Genomic DNA, 17834 nt, shown 5'->3' with positions numbered 1-17834 from the left:
ACATTAGACTTTTGTTATTACGAAGGTTCGTAATAACGAAGTTTGTATGAACGTTTCTTTTAGGAATTGTTTAAATAAAAAGTATATAACATACACGATTAAATTATGCGCAAATATATTAAAACACGAAAATTCGTTTTAGTTTCTCAATAGAAGAATGCAGCAGGATGCATTCGAGGGTTGATAACCTCCCGAATGCAGTAACTCCTCGGTATACCAACTAGATGCATTCCCAGGCCTTGTTCGTAAGTTGATTAACCTGTTGGGACAAACGATTTTCTTCATAATAATGAGAACTTCTTAATAATAGTGTTGGTAGTAACGAGAGTCTACTATAATGGGTTACCCAGCAAGTCCCTGTCAGCACTCAGTATCTTGGCAGCATAACATCTAGCATGATATTTATAAATGCCTGGGTCGGCACTTGCCTCCTTCTCGAGGAGCAAGACTTAATGTTTCTCTAAATGTAAGATAAATTTTATGTTACTGCCCAGATTGAATCCAGGTCCCACACAATGAGAACCACCCAACCCTCCTTCAGCCCTAACTGCAAGGAAATGGAATGAAATTGAAATTTACACCAAAAGATTTGAGTCTATAGTAGAGTAGTCTTGAGTAGAATATAAATAAGCTCTTATAAAAAAATTTTTTTTTTAAACCAGCCTTTATATTTAGATTACAGGGGATGAGCAACGTTTATATATGACACAAAGCAAAAAAACTCAGTGACCCCGAAAAACCAAAAGTGACGTATTAAAAAAGTCACTATATTTATTAAATTTTCAGTGAATGGTAAGCCCCCTATGTTTCAAAATGCCACCCCTATGCTTTTAAATGCCTACTATGTGGATATGCCTAAAGTGGATAACTTTTACTGTGGTCGCAAAACACGAAAATCGACCATTTGGAACTTCTTAGATCAAAAACATGTTTTGGGGGGCTATAGGTTGACTGGGGGGTGGTTAAAGGGGGGTTGGAGAGAAAAAGTTATATTTTCATGTATTGTCATCGGAAATGAAGAAGTGTGCAAAATTTCAGCGTTTTTGCTTCACAGGAAGTGAGTCAAATTTGAGTTACAAGATTTGTACCAGACAAACAGACAAACAAACAGACAAACAGACAGGTTGGTGAGTTGATATAAAGGCTGGAAAAACAAAGATGAGAGTCCATTTTACTCACTGGAAGTCAGTTTCTGCCTTGAGTTCTTCAAATGGAGTGAAACAGTACTGTCTTCGAACAATACCAATCATAGCTGTTGACTCCAATGACTTGGCCATAACTGTTCCATCAGGTTGAGTATTTTTGACAAGCTGCTCTATCATCCATTCTACTGCCTTAGCTGCCATCTTTGTGCCCATGTTTCGGTCAAAAGGAGTTGGGGAGCCACCTTGCTGCATGTGACCTAGATTCAAAAGTAAAGTTTTTATTATTACAGGACATGACCTAAAAATACATTATTTAAAGGTTTTCTAATATAAACCTATGCCACATTATGCACCTACTTCATAACTTACTTTTATTAAATTTTCACTGCACTTTGCATTTACTGTTCCAAAGTAGATTTTTTAAATGAATTAAATAAAAGTTAAATACAATAAAATTTGAAATTTCAAAATAGCAGCTTTGGACTGGAGTGCTAGAAATTTGGTTGTTTTTTTCCCTTTTAGTAGTTGTTTAACTTACCAAGCACATTCTGTCGAGCGCTGAAGAGTCCTTTTCCTTCCTCAGAGTATAGGTGGAAAATAAAATCAGTCGTGTAGTTGTCATTGGCTTTTTCATTCCTGTAAATGTGTATAAAAGTATTATATTATCATGAAATCCAAAGATGTGCAAAAAAATTAAAAATTGGGCACACAATTCATAGAAACTACATCAGCAACATGTTTATTTCTTCGATTGAGGGACAGAAATACTTTTTGACTTTCACACCACAAAGGAAGTACCTTAGGTTGACTTAAACATTAACAATATGCTTTCGTACATCATTATGAAAGGCACTCTCTGGATTAGTGGTGGAAAATGAGATACTTTTGAGAGAGCCGTCATGCAGCACACACAACACACCAATGAGTCACTCACTTTGTGTGACTCCATAGTCGTTAAGGTCCCTGGGATGAGGGGAATAAGGAGAGGAGGGGACAAGAGAGAAGGATGGGGGTAAAAGAGGTACCTTTCATCAAGGGAGGGTAATGGATAAGGGTTGTAGCTACGAGAGAAAAATTGACATGAAATATACACAAATTTTTCTGTTTAAAAACTATTCATTGATATCTCTAACAAATTATAATTACGGAAAAAAAACTTTAGATTCTTCATTTCTGGGAAGTCTATTTTGCCTCTTAAAGGCAATTTAAGAAATTTTGTCATTTGTCGTGTCGTCGAAAAAAACTTTGCCTCTTAAAGTAATTTGGCAAGCTTTGGTAAAAAATATGGAAAGGTTAAATGATGTTTCGGGAACCCAGTCTGTTCCCATCTCCAGCCCAAGTAGCCTTTTAAGATATTCTACGACAGAAAAGCACAAAAGAATATGTACTTGGGAATGAATGCGTTCAGAAGACTATGATATCCCTAGAACATAAAGTGATAGACTAGCAAGGAGGCATGCTGCAAGAAGAGCAATACATATATGCTCTAAAGTGGATTTACACTCAGAGGGGGAATAGCAACTCCTAAAATATGACTTGCAAGCCACTTCACTTTTTCTGTGGTGCTGCATATTTGTGCAGACTTGCTTGCACAGTGTCATCAGTGTGGATGTTCCCTTCGGTAGGGGAAAAAAAGCCCTACAATCAAAAATAGTCAATTCTGGACCCCTTTTTAAAAACTATTTCCTCTTAGTATGATAATAAGAGACTAGATAAGTAAAAAAAATATGAATGTAAGTATGTACTATGAATTTATACCAAGTACACGTCAAGCAATTAAATACAACTGGCTCACAAGAACCATGCCATTCAACTAAGCTTTATTAGAAAACAAATCAACATGAAAGTAAATATAAAATATCAAATTAATCACCCTCTAAAGGAACTTTCTATAGTAGCCTTAAGTCATTCTATCATGAATGAAATGCCTGTATCTAGGCATGCCAATGAATAATGTGAAAATAAATACAAGTTCATTGATAGCTCGACTCCTCAAAAATTATTATGTATCTATGTTCCCAAAATCATCAAAAGCTACTATCCAATATCCCAAAGATAAATGATATTGTCATCAACGAAATGCTGAGCTTGAACAGAGTGCGTGATTAACACTAAGAAAACATATCAGCTTTCTCATAAAATCGACTAAAACTTACTTTTACAGAAACAGGGAAAACTGGCAATCACCTAAGTATGCAAAAAGAAATTTCCAATCTCCATCATTTTCACGGAGGACGTAATGGAATGGCACCACTGGAGATCAATATCAAGATAAATTACCTCAAAATTAGACCTCTCTGCACACCATCACCCATCTTGGCAGCCATGTGATAAACATCTTGCTGCAAATCTTTAATGGAGAATTTCTCCTCATAAATGTATGCTGCATCGGCACCACCAGCCAAACCTATGAAATACGAAGTACAAAATGAATTATCTATGAGCAAACAACTACAGAGAAAAAATTTACTTAAAACAAAAACAATGGATGAAGTTTTCTGATGAGTTTTCATACATTTTCCACAGTTATGATAGAGAAGATATCAATGCAAAGAAATGCTCACAAATACATAAAAAGTTTGAGATAACCACAAGAAAGCAAGGTCATTTTATTATCATTTATTTCATATTTCATTGAACTTCAAAATTTGAAAAGCAAGTCTGCAGAGCAAGTACGAAGTGAAATTAATATCTTAGGTACGGATAAATGATTTACAGCTTGAATTTCTTCCAGGAGCACAAAATGCATACAAAAATGTGTTTGTGCCATTGAGTATTGTTTCAGTGACATCAATTGGTTGTCAGTAATGGCTACGCCCATCAGTCTATTCTGGAATCCAGTCATACATATTTGTTTGAGAAATGCTACTAAAAGTTGAGGGGCCTATGAATGCTCATAAAACAAATATTTAAAACACATTGGACTATAAATGATAAAGTTTTCTCATATGATGGCATTGTACTTCCAAATTTAATGCTCTTACCAGCAACTGTGGCCAAATAACCGCAGTATCCTCCCATAGTTTCAATAACAAAGACACGTCTCTTAGTTCCTTGAGCTGATTGTCGAATTCTGTCACAAATCTACAAACAAAAGAAAAGTTCAACGATTATGATGAATTTCATACAAAGACATGCTAGTTAAAAGAAAGATGGTGACTTAACACAACATACTTATTCATAATTAATGGCTGAGGGTAAAAATAAACCATATGATAGGATTTGATTCCAAAATGCCTATGCAAATAAATAATGAAATAATAACCAACCTCTGTTATTTCATTTAAAGCTGTGTCACACCCCAAGGAAAATTCTGTGCCAGGAACATTGTTACTAATGGTAGAAGGAATAACAGCAAGAGGAATACAAAATTCCTTGAATTTGTCTCGAGCTTCAAACAGCTGCAATCCTGCTTGGTATGCCTGAAGGAAGAATATAATGGATAACATAACATAAAAGTACAAGTAAAATATTACTTAGAAAAAGAATATCTACTGAAATTATCAGCACTAAAGATTAGTCAGGTGTACATACATATATGAATATAAATATTATCTACAAATGATGTGATTAATATAAATTATCGACAATTTTGACGAAGAGAACAAAACAATTTAATGCAAATAGCTTTTCATTCCAATCAACTGCAGTAATTAATGGAGAAAAATTCTAAGGTAGATACAAGTTAATTTATAAAATTTTTCCCTCTTAATAGTTTCCAACACTTATGAAAAACATTCACTGCATAAAGATGATATGACCACCAACCTCAAATCCACCGATAATAAGCAAAGCTTGAATTTTGAATTCAGCCAAGCGAGCAGCAATCTTGTCCAACCTCTCCCCAGGCAACGTCCTCTTGGTGCCTAAAAATGCTCCACCTTGGCCTACCCAGCCTGTGACATCCGACCAACCCATCGATTTGATCTGAGAGGAAAATATAAAAAATTTAGCACACCATTTCATGACACATATTTACCATAAAAAGCTTCACTACTTCTCAACATTAACATCAAGTTTCTCGTGTTTTAAATGCTCCAGCTAAAGCTAAAAGTTATGTCTAGTTCTCCTTGAATGATGCTTTGCATTTGTTTTATAGTAATCGATTACCAAGACACAACAGATTATAGTACCCATTGATTCATCTCCGATTACATATAAGGAATTACTCAAGGAACAGAGTCGCAGCATTTTTTTTAAGGTGGCAATAGAATTAGGACTTTTCCAAGCCCTAATTCTATTGCCGCCTTGCAACAGCATACACCTTTGGATGTATACTATGTGAGCACCATACGTGCAATAACATTAGAGAAAATGGACCACAAAAACATTCATACCAGCTCCAAAAATACCAATCATGAGATTCTTGAATTGCCTGCATAAATTACAGCATTTTACGAATGACATAGAAGGCTAACATGACAAACTTTTGGGATTGTATATTTCTTAGGGAGCACAAGATGTAGTAGTACTTGCAGATGATGCACTGACGGGAGAAAACTAGCTGTACAGTGAAGTTTTTGAAGTGGAAATAAACAAAAACTTTTTTGTATTATTTTGTATTATTACATTCCACAAAATCTTTCCTCGCGCCAGAGACTACGAGCCATGATAACTTAGAAATAAGGCTAGCAATGGTAATTAAAAATCATTTATAGCTAGTAGGAATTTTCTTACTTACATTTCCAACAATTAATCCTTCAATGCCATCGTGAACTCCATATACTGTATCACCACGGTAGATGCAATTTCTGACAAAGGATCGTACAGCAGCATTCATCCCACAAGCTGGAGCACCAATGTGCATTACAGCCAGCGTGTATCCTTCCTAATTTGATGAAAAATAAGCATTAGACACAACAAGTACAATTCCACGTACTTTTCTAACTTCATACATGTTTGAAAAAACATTTAACAGCAAGAAATAAAGCTCTCTAGCACAAAGAAAGATGTTATAAGAAAAAGATGCTATACATACATGTAAATTTATTGCATCCTAATTGATATGGATTAAATGGACTTTTTAAAATCCTAATTGAAAAGAAATAAAAGCATATATACATATAATCAAAAGGAAGAGAAAACATTTACACGTCAGTGGCAACAGAATTTTCAGGAAAATTTCAACAATGAAATTTAATCATGACTTCCTCAGTCATTTTGTCACGTTTTAAAATTATTTCACTCAAACTATGTGTCAAACTCTAATATAAATTTCTGAAAACTTAGGGTACTTTTGTATATCTATTTTGTATCTCCATTTTATAGCTTCTCAAATGATGCACAATCTAATCGTAATTTGGCCACTTCTTCATGAACAATTTCTTTAATGAAAATGTAGGCAAGAATTAGATGATTACATTTCTGTGGCAGGAAAAATAAATTGGAAGTTAAAAATTCAAATTAATCTAAAGATATTCCATAATTTTTCATGTCTCCAAACATGGCCCAATTCATATTTCAAAGACAGACACACACCAAATTGACCACTCAGCAAGCAATCATGTCTGCAAAGAATCGCAACTCACGATGATATTCAAGGGGAACCAAATTATTGATTACTTAGGCAAAAATGTATTATATTTTTTTCAAATTCAAAAGAGTATCAAAATTTTAGAAGCATGGAGGACTTATCCATGCCCTAATTCTATTGCCACCTTGTGACAGCATACATCTCTGGATGTATGCCATGTGAACACCATATGTACAATAACAAAATAGAAAATGGAACACAAAAACATTCATACCAACTCCAAAAATACCAATCATGAGATTCTTGAATTGCCTGCATGAACAGGGATCAACATATTCAATTAGACTAATAATTGCAATATTGACAAGTATAAAAAAACAGCCATTCCCCAGAATGATTCTGGTTAAACAGCAAATAGCCACCCTAGAGTAAAGATTGTGTGTAAAATATGTACAGTGCTTTAATGTCAGGCAAGAAGAAAATGCCCCAAATTCATGCCATTTCCTTTAAAGAAACTATGTAAATGAATGCAAATTCACAAACATATTCAAATGATGCAAACATCAAATGAGACAGAACTATACTACATACTACGCAGGTAATATTCATACTCAGGATGAAGGGTTTGTGATTGATATCTAAACACAATGATAACTATAATATGATATGTAGCTAAGCAAGTATAAATTGTCTACATTTTAACATTTAATAAGACATAAAACTTCACTGAAATATGTAATGAACAGGAAAAAAATTGGCTCCTGCAATATTAATTGATAAAAAATGATATTTTTATCCATATACATATCAATCTAGAAACAAAATATAACTCTAGACAAATTGATAACTAACAGTACTGCCATAATTTATCAGGCAAAACATCCCAAATTAATGCATTTTACCGCATAACTGCTTAAGCAACAATTGCTAAGCATAGATAGAAAGCATGAAGAGAGGCAAGGGAGAGTACTTGAGGTGATAATGACTCAGACCTTTTGAATCCGAGAGAGAATGAATTAGGATTTTTTGTAATCGGCACCTGAATTCCAAATCAAACCTCTAGCCTCCTTATCAATTACATATTATTGTTCTAGAAAAAAATTCTTAAAGATGCTGACAGTGTGAATGAGGTTTTAAGTACTGTATTTGCTGCTGCTCAGTACTTGTAAATAATATATTTTATCCAAAAATGAAAATTTGCAAATAACTAATTTCTAATATGAATAAATAAAATATCTTGAAGCCTAAACAAATAAATAATACAGAATAATAAAAAATAAAATCCATAACAGAAATTAATGTCCACAGCAACTCAAGTTTGAAAACAACAAAAAAAAAACACCAATTATGTTTGTAACTCCACAGTTGAATTCATTCTTTGTGCGCAGTATATCTTACTAAGCATAAATTTTATCATAATCACTAAGCTGAGGAATTACATATATATGTAAGCAAAGTTTTGAAAAAGAATAACATATTCTCTAATTATAATTTTTTTATGCATTATCCCTTAGTATTAGCCAACATAACAAATCCAATAAAATAATATAAAATTATTACTGAACAAAATTAATACTCATAATAAAAATAAAGCACTATGTAACCATAAAACTACACCAATGATTTTCCAATGGGTAAGTGAAAATGGCAATTGATCTAAGATGTCAGAATATAGTCAAAGTAATACTTAGTTAACACTGGAAAAGTTTGAACTCCATCACTTTTAACACAAAACATCTAACAGTGACTGAAACAATCGTTCATATCTTACCTGACCCCATAAGGTATCTTGCTGAAGAAGAAAGGAAGAAATAAGAAGTGTATATTTGTTTGTACAAAAGAATCTTTTGCCTTATCAGATTTTTTTTACTAATCACTAACAGATCAGCATAAGCATTTGGATTAAAGGCATGTTCTAATTATGATCTCAAAGTTTCTATCAGTGCCATCATTAGTGCAAAGAAAAGTCAAATTACTATTATTTTGTCAGCATTGAACGTATTAATATATTGTTAATTGAAAGCAATTTTCTATACATCAACCACAATGCATTTACTAGTTACAATGTTAGCTGCACTGTCAATTTTTGAAACTCTTCAAATTGAACTACGAGTGATTCAGCTTCTAAAAAGAAGCACTAGTCTAAGTGACATATCATCATGCAGTGACATATACTGCATCTATAAGAACAAAATATGTTCATACCTTGGGAAGCTTCTTCATTTTCGAATGCATAGAGGAAAAAATAATTGAATTAATATTTTAGTTGACATTATGTGCTGTATTAAACACAGTTAAAGAGTCATGTGCTTATATAAGCCTGTGGTTTTAAAAAACAAAGGGAGGTAAAATAAAATTAAGGGCACAAGGTCATCAGCAGATTACAAATTATTCAGCAGTTAATGCTTTTGGTGAAATAACTGAAAATATTGTGACTTTTTCCAGCACAGGAGTCATTAGGCAACTACCTGTCAAACTTGTGCAAATAAAAAATAAAAATAACAATTTGACAACTTTGAACCACATCTGACTCACTTACATTAGCTATAACAATAATATTTCAAATACTCTACAGTCCTCAGTGTAATAACTTGCCTACAGTATCATGAACAAGATAATTTCTGATTGGTTGCATAAATATAAAACACCAAGGTTATTATTTCATCATATTGGTTTCCAATGCATCGTCAATATCAAAAGTATAATAGGTAAATACATTACCACATGCCTACATCAATCTGCCACAGGTAGAACTATGCATACATTGCTTTCACTTACCCTTATGACCATGACGACACATCTGAGCAATGACAAAAGATCAAAACGCCAAAGTAGAGCAAACTCCCTATTTAGGGCAAAATATTAACTGCATCTCATCAGTGTATATTTTCACCTATTTTTAATTTTAACAATTTACATTGCCACAACAATGAGACTACCTCATAGTGGGGGGGTCCAGAAAAACATTTAGTATTGCTTAGACCACCATCTAATGACTTATGCTTAAGCCACTGAAAATCCTAAAAAATTCAAATAGGAGTGTACTATGCCATCAAATAAGCTACATATAAATCCATATTTTTGGAGATCTTCAAGAGCTTTTGGGAATGGAATTAATGATTTCAGTAAAATTTGGACTACTAAAGGCTTCAGAAGGATATGATTCAATGGCCCTTGAGCCAACATTTGTGCATCAGAAATTGCTGAATACCTTATTTCAAGCACTATCGACCAGTGGCATATATACATCCTCATTTCCACGGGGGGCTGGAAGCACCAATGAGTCATACTTGAATGAACTCAAATGTAATATTCCCCCAAGAGTAAAACCTCCACTTTAATGTCCATTCTATCCTGGGAGAGGCTAATATGTTTGACAGGTTTCTCTTATTATCAATTTAAGATTTGTTCCCTTAAAAATGAAATCCAGTGAAAATCCACTGTAGCTGTTACATTTTTGAGTTATATTTGTATGTTCATATGTACCGCCATTCTTTGCCATTCCCTACACCCACAACCATGTTACAAGCCACCTTACAATAAATTCATCAGTCTACTTGAATTAATTCAGCAGATAAAAACTGTGTAATAGATAACTGTGTCCCTAACATTCAATCATTAATGTTTTCTAAGAATATTTTTTCCACACAGTGGAATGTGCATAATTCATATTTATCTAATTCCAAATATATATATATGCTTAACATGAAGTAGAGCTATAATTACATCCAGTTCTCATTAACCAGAATACTAATGTCTATGTCCTAAAAACTTCCATGCAAGTTGATTCAAATCATACCACTTTCCTGAGGCAAATGAAAAATTCATACCCTAGATAATAAGGAGCCAATCCACCATTACCAGATGATACTTTGGAATTTAAAAATAGATACAGTTCCTAACTACATGCAAACATCCCTCATGCTAACACTGAACCAATACAAAAACCTGCTAAGGAGCTCAAGGTAAACAACTACATTAACTAATAATCCTCCTACCAAACAATTTATAACAGTAGGCATTACATACCAGCATGCCTAAATTCAAATGCTAATTAAACTTTATTCATAGTCTTACGCATAGAGACTTAAATCCTAGAATTAGATGAAAGGTAATGATGATAGCCTCAAGTTGTTTCCTTAAAACTGAAAACACCTCTACATATACACAAAATCTATTCACTGTGATTTAATGAATAAAATAAAATCAGCCAATCGATGTTTTTAAATTCGAAAGTTGGCAATAACACTGTATTAACACCTAGATTTCAGATGATTCCTTACTCTCCAACTGATAAACATATAATGATGTGATTAAATACCATAGATAATCATTTGTATTTTAGGTAACAAAGCTCAACAAAGATAGAGTAAACCTTATGATCACAAAAACATTAGCACCAACTTCACATTATTCTGTAAATAGGTTAAAAATATCCATCATAATCAGGGATTGTGTAACCATTAGAAATATTCAGGAACATAAAATTACTCTTTCTACAAGGCTAAAAATACTTGGTAAAAACTTCCAAATTGAAAAATGAGGATGAACTAAAAATTGGGTAGAGCCAAACAGAGTATTCAACGGTTTCTAGTTGCTAAAATATTCAAAAACATCTCATTAAAATTATATTTTTATTTATGTAGATTGGTGAAGAGTTATTCATCAATTAGCGCATATTACTATGTAAAATTGTTAACACAAGGGGAGTAAAATCATGGTTGATGACTTTGGTACATGTGATAGGTAAACCCACACAAAAATAAGTGATTATGACACCATTAATATGTTATCACAGGGTCACCAGAGCATAATTTGATAAGGGACTTTGGAATTTCAGGGGGAGCTATAATACAGAATATGTCCACAGCTTAAAATATCATTTTATCCCATTTTAAATCAAGAATGTAAGGTATACGTATACGTACGTATATTTATATGTAAGGAATCAGTTCCTTTAAGATGACTTAAATAAAAGAAAATTACTTACAACTCCCTGCCCAGCTTCATTAAAAGCTGACTTTGGAGGTTTGAGCCTTGTCAGCATCTTGTAGGTCTCCAGGTTCCGGGCAAAACTCCTATAGGAAGAGAAAACGAATTTCATTGAGTGGCATTCAAACAAAAGAGAGATAAAAAATGAAGGATAAGCTTTCCTGAATCTAATAACTCTGATTGTAAAAATACATTCTCCTAGGACTGAATAAAGATTCAATAACAAATTAGGCTAAAAAAGCTAAAGTAATAACAAAATTCATGGATGAAAAAGAAATCAAAAGTTGGATTCCAGAATCTACACTAAAAAATTAGTGCATTTTAAATACTTACAACATATTACATATCACGCATAGCATGCACAATTATTATGGGCAAGCATGGGATAAATTTTTACTTGAAATGCTATCTACAATTATTCGAACTGGGAAGTCTATCAGATAAAAAGTTACAAGGGATTTTTCATGACATGTAGCTCTTATATTCACAAACCTTCCTCTGAGTTGCACAGCTAACTCCCACTGCTTGTCAGCCAAAGCCTTGGAGACTGCTTTGGTCTTCTCCACACACTCCATGAGAGGAAGTCGCACAGCTTGATTCCCATCCAAAGACACCACACAAGCTTCAGTGTCATTTGTGGCTTCCATCAGGGCCATTACAGCCTCGGCTCCCATACGACATCCCTTAGAAAAATATGATAATTTACTGCAAATGAATCTCCACAGACATCAATAATGATATTTCTTATATTATTTCCTCAATTGATATTCAAAACTTGGAGACGGTTAAGCCCTCTCTACACACCTCACTCTCACTTAACAAATTATCCCTGGATCATGAGTAATTATTCAAAAGTTTCTCTACTTAAGCCCATAAACTTTTCTGCAGCGAAAACTAAGGGTATAATTAAGAATATCATTTTTAAGTAACAATGGGAACATGTTAAAATAAATAAGTGTAAAAAGAAAAAACCCATGATGTAAGCAATTATATGTTAGTAATTGATCGGTGCACTAATACCAATTTTATTTCCACATGATTGTTAAGAAATATGAAGAAAATTTGGAGAAGCTGAAGCCCTCTCCACACATCCCACCCTCACTAAACAAATTATCCTTGGATCATAAGTTTATCATAAGCACTTAAACTTACTAAGAAAATTATTGAGCCAATAAACTTACAAGCACTCTGTCAAAAGCCGAGGGGCTTCCACCTCGTTGAACATGTCCCAACACGGTGATCCTGGTATCCTGACCTATGTTTTCAACAACAACTTGTCGCACCTTTTCTGCAGTAATAGGTTCACCATTCCGATCAATAGCTCCCTCAGCAACGATAATAATGTTCAATCGTTGTCCAGCTTCTCTCTCCTACATAAACACCATAATAATTAGACAAATAATTAAGACAAAATCTATAAGCAGCTTGGATATCGTTAGTCTGTTTGATCTTTAGCAGAGGCTGATTAGTAAAAATATTCCATTAGTTAAAATATCATGGAATTAATTGAAAGTGCGAAAGTAGTACATAAATGCATATAAATTTGACTTTCTGAAAGGAGAAAAACTGAATTTAAATCAACTTATCAAAGGCATAGAGCCTTGCATTGTGCATTTCTTTTATTCATTTAAACTGAATGCCATTAGGTATAAATATTTAAGAAATAATTGTTATCAATTCCCCAAGGGCTTAATGTTTATACTAATTCAACTCTTAAAAGCAGTTTGGATCACATGAATGTTGAATAGCTAATAATATTGAAGTAGATATTAGTGCCAAAAACAGAACAATTAGTGCTGAAACATCATCCACTATTCTAATTTTAAAGCATTTTCTAAATGAAAAAGTGCAGGGACATTGAACACCCACCTATTCTAGTCATTAGTACAGAAAACCACAAGCATTAAAAATGCACATTGAATATGCACTATTATTTTGTCCTCTACAGGGATTAAAATTCATTTTGGTCAAAAAAAAAGCAATTACCAAAATGAATTATATGAAAACCAAGTTGATGAACGGTCTCAGACTGGTAAATTGATTAGCTTAATCTTGATAATGTGACCTTAACAGCTGAATGTGAACTTCCATGATGACTCTAATTCCAGAAAATTAATTGTTTAAAAAGATCTAGGAAAAAAATATCGCTCAATAATTGAATATATATCTAATTAACTACCTTAATAATTTATTTTGCCCTAGATAGTGACCTACACTCAGCAAATTAGATAAGTGAAGGGACAAAGAAGTACTAATAATCTTTTACTAGCAACAAGTGATGTGGATTTTGATATTCAGCACTCAACATTGTAAAAGTCCATGATATCTATAATTTTTTGCTATGTAGTCATACAATTTTGAATTCATACATCAGAAAAGAAGGATTCAAAAACTATATTGAAAGAGTCGGTATTTAGCTTCTCAATTCTATTTAAGATGGATTTGAAAACTTACTTATGGCGACTGCTCCAACATTTTAATGGGCCAAGAACATAAAACCAAGTGAATATTATTTACCCAAGTATAGATAGCTCATAGCACAAATGATATACTACTGTATTCCATAAAAATGATGTGCATAAAACAGAATAGGAATGAGACATAATCAGGAATTTTTGAGAGCATCTATACCTCTTTCTTATAGTGTCAGCCTATCCACGCCCCTCTAAAAACATATCAAGTACACAAGTATTTAGTCTATTTTTTTTTGTTTCTTGTACCATCAAAAAAACACTAGTCTTGAACTAAATGATCAACTCATATATGTATGTAATTTCATCATCAAGCGCTCGAAGCATAAGCCCTTTCTTTAAGTGCACTTCCACCTGAACCTCCCTAACTGGACCGATTGCTTGCCTGCAACAACTTCTTACACATCTTGCTCGGCCAATCACTCTCTGGCGGCCATTCTGGTACAAAGACAAAGTCTGCCTCACTTGTCAGCGATGCCACGAGTGCCAGGTAGCTGTTTTCCCAGCAGTCAACCCGAGAGAAATGGATGCAATGAGGCAAGAAGCAAATGGCTTGGGTAAGGGATAACAACATGATACAACATGCAAACTGTATCTGCACAAATCTGGGGCAAACAGAATTCTTAAGGCATTGTTATTCTTCTTTTCATATTCTTATTTTCTATTGTCTGGAGTGGGGTGGATCTGGAGTGAGCTCCTCCCTATTAACCTTCTACCTTACCAAGCATCTACACAAATCAACCTTGAAGTTGAATCACAGAGTGAGTGAGATTGGAAAAAACTGAATTTCTAATGATAATTTCTAATGATATCTATTTAAGGAGCATTAAAGCATTCAGATCATTGAAATTTATCATGTGCCTGAAAAATTCTAAAATATAGAAAGCAATATTCTTTAAAAGCGAAGAAAGATTTAGTGCTTTCCCGGCAAATAGACTGGGGGAAGAGTCAGTAGTAGATATAGAAAAAACTCAAAGGGGGCAAAAAAGATATTTTGCACTACCTATACTTTTATCGTAATGAAAAATAATGAAGTTACATGCAAAATTTTAGATAGTTTTATTTAAACTGATTATACGCATACACAAGACGCCATCTTATGATATAAAAAATTTAAAATTGTGGTTCAGCATTGTTTTGCAATGCGGTCAGCCCTGCAAGGGGGGGGGAGGGGCAGGTGCCCTCCATATGAATCTGCCACTGTGAAGAGTTCTCAGGATCGCCACTGGGTCAGGTACTGAATTACTGCCGATGTTTGGATGTTCGACTAGGCCATCGTCCTAAGGGCAATGAATGTCGGGTGAGAATTTTCCTTGCTTATGTAGTCACCATGGTGGTCATAGTCACTCATCAGCCACCTGTCCACCAGAGTGACTGTATACAAGGAAGGAAAGTTCTCACTCGAGACTCGTAGCCTTGAGGATGATGGTCAAGGTGGACACAGTCCTCAGGGACTATGTCAAACGTCGGCAGTAATGCAGTTCCTGACCAGGTAGCAATCTTGAGAAATCTTCACACAATCTCTAAAAGCATTCAAAATTGTCAAAACCACATACATTGGAAGCTTATTTTCTCATTCCCTCATTATATGTTTCCCACAATTTCGCACTGTTTTCTTAATATTCAATCAAATATCGCTCCTACAGCTTTACCCCACATTTTAAGCTTCCTGCTTTCAGCACTACTTTTACAGCCCAGGGAAAATGCCAAAGGGGAGTTCTTCTCTATCTTGATGGCACAGAATGAAGGGTTGGCTTCCAGTTGCAAGACAAACCCACATTTCCTCAGAGGTCCGGAAGCGGAAAAAACAACGTTGTCTCAGATTTGTGCAAGTACAGTAGATGGTGACCAAGCCAGTTAATCACAAGCTGTGGTATCCAATATTAATACACTGGCACTGGCCATACAAGCTCAGGTATGGATGTAGGTTCAAAGTGGTATGACACTGTCAACATTTCAAACAACATTCAGTGGTATGACACCGTCAACCCAAACTTTAGACAATCATGCATAGAGCATTGGAAATTGGTTGAAAAATAATTAATAGAGAAGAAAACTGGATCATCCGGTTAACAGCACTTTGCTGATGCAGAATAACAAAGATGATGATTATATGGTGATGAATGATTTACAGGATGATGTCTATATAGAATGGAGAAAGGATATTATGTCCTGAAATTTCGAAAAAAAAAATAGTTAGCCAATTGTTCAAGACAGATCATTACATTTATGAAATATATATGAAATCAGTTAACTTCATACAACCCATACACTTAACAGATTATATATTTTGTTAATTTACGATCATCATACCCATGAAATTTTTCATTTCATATCACCCAGCCAACTTCAAAACCAATTTTGAACTAAGACAGCTTTTTGCAGAATGCAGCCACAGTAATTGCAACATAAAATACGAGATGGCAAATATTTGCATGATTTCAAATTCACATTCCTGACTATCTAGCTAGATTTATGAGACCTATAAATAATGCAGAGGAAATAATTGTCAATGAACAGATGATTCTATAGCAAAAAAAAAACTGAATGGTTGATTCATAAAAAGTATTTCACCAATGGTATGAAGGAAATGGATGAACGAATAGGCAATGAATGAAGAAAAAGTATGAAATTATTAAAAGGAGATAAAATTTCATCCATTGAGATACATATGAATTGAGAATATGATTTATGACAAAATAAAATGCCTGGAGCAAATATTCATGCATGCCAAAAAATTGAAATGGCAGATTTGTAACAAGCTTATTTCATTTAGAGAGGCTATCGCTCAAGACAGTGCAATGAATCAACATAATTGCGGCCAAAAGAAACCATTCTATATCCAATGATGCTTTTCAAAATTAACAGAGAGGAAAATGCAGGGAAAATGCAATAGGATGTCCACTCCTCTCTCACATTCCAACAGATCAAAATCTCCTACAACTCATGGGATTGGAATACATATTTTCTTTTTTTAATGGTTCAAAGTAAGTACCTATTTTTAAAGATTTTTTAATTTGATTTTCAGATTAAATGCGGAGAAGGAGTGAATTTGAAACATGATATAATTCAGATGTAAAATTCTTAAAGAAATAACAGGGTAATTTCCAGCACAGAGGATTGACTCCACAAACATGCTATACATATGTTATTACCATAGAATATTCATTAGAATATGTATTAAATTCACTGAATCACTGGAAGTGTCTTATTACCACCAGAAAAAATGCTGAGAAAAACAGCACAGATAGAACTATTTTTAAAACCTCATCAGAGCATCACACAAAGAGGATAACCATCACAAAGCACTAGTAATTGTTTCACAATGAAAAAAGAAATAGCTAAATAGTGAGCTATTACACGATACTTAAATAGTGAGCTATTACACGATACTTAAATACCAACGCTTCACAGATATGTCCGCAACATACAATGAAATGTTTATTCCTATAAATGCAAACTGTTTGAATTTGAATAATCCACTAATAATGGGAAAACAGAGTTGTTTCCAGTAATTTCATCACAATGACCTGTTAGGATAAAAAAAAACTTGGATGAATCTACAACCTGCCAAAAATGTCTCCATATGGATCACCAAAAAGGATTTTGAAAATATTTTATGTATAGTATCCATCGGTTTTCCTCTTTGTACTTTCTCTGAACAATGTACAGAACAGTTAAATCACACCCAAAAAATTGGATTGGCGATTAGATAAACACATTTACAGAATTTGTAACACACCAAATGCAAAT

At 33.8% G+C, this 17834-nt stretch overlaps 1 protein-coding gene across 6 annotated transcripts in view; it reads right to left on the bottom strand.

The window, feature by feature from the left end:
• Positions 1-17834, bottom strand: part of LOC124154262 (ATP-dependent 6-phosphofructokinase) — a 44187-nt gene that overhangs the window by 1797 nt on the left and 24556 nt on the right. For 2 of the 6 annotated variants that reach the window (XM_046527870.1, XM_046527875.1), the window contains exons 7-18: positions 12792-12980; positions 12103-12293; positions 11609-11696; positions 8824-8835; positions 8390-8410; positions 5827-5973; positions 4914-5072; positions 4415-4567; positions 4130-4229; positions 3426-3552; positions 1684-1781; positions 1180-1402 (exon numbers count right to left, since the gene is read on the bottom strand). In XM_046527870.1, coding sequence (XP_046383826.1) covers positions 1180-1402; positions 1684-1781; positions 3426-3552; positions 4130-4229; positions 4415-4567; positions 4914-5072; positions 5827-5973; positions 8390-8410; positions 8824-8835; positions 11609-11696; positions 12103-12293; positions 12792-12980 — 1508 coding nt within the window. Of the gene's footprint in view, positions 1-1179; positions 1403-1683; positions 1782-3425; positions 3553-4129; positions 4230-4414; positions 4568-4913; positions 5073-5826; positions 5974-8389; positions 8411-8823; positions 8836-11608; positions 11697-12102; positions 12294-12791; positions 12981-14466; positions 14576-17834 lie in introns of all 6 variants that reach the window. The other 4 variants (XM_046527871.1, XM_046527872.1, XM_046527874.1 and 1 more) reach the window with 4 other exon arrangements.

The sequence above is a fragment of the Ischnura elegans genome, chromosome 2 (genome assembly GCF_921293095.1).
Source record: "Ischnura elegans chromosome 2, ioIscEleg1.1, whole genome shotgun sequence".
Taxonomy (NCBI): domain Eukaryota; kingdom Metazoa; phylum Arthropoda; class Insecta; order Odonata; family Coenagrionidae; genus Ischnura; species Ischnura elegans.
This window is presented reverse-complemented; position numbering and strand designations above follow the sequence as displayed.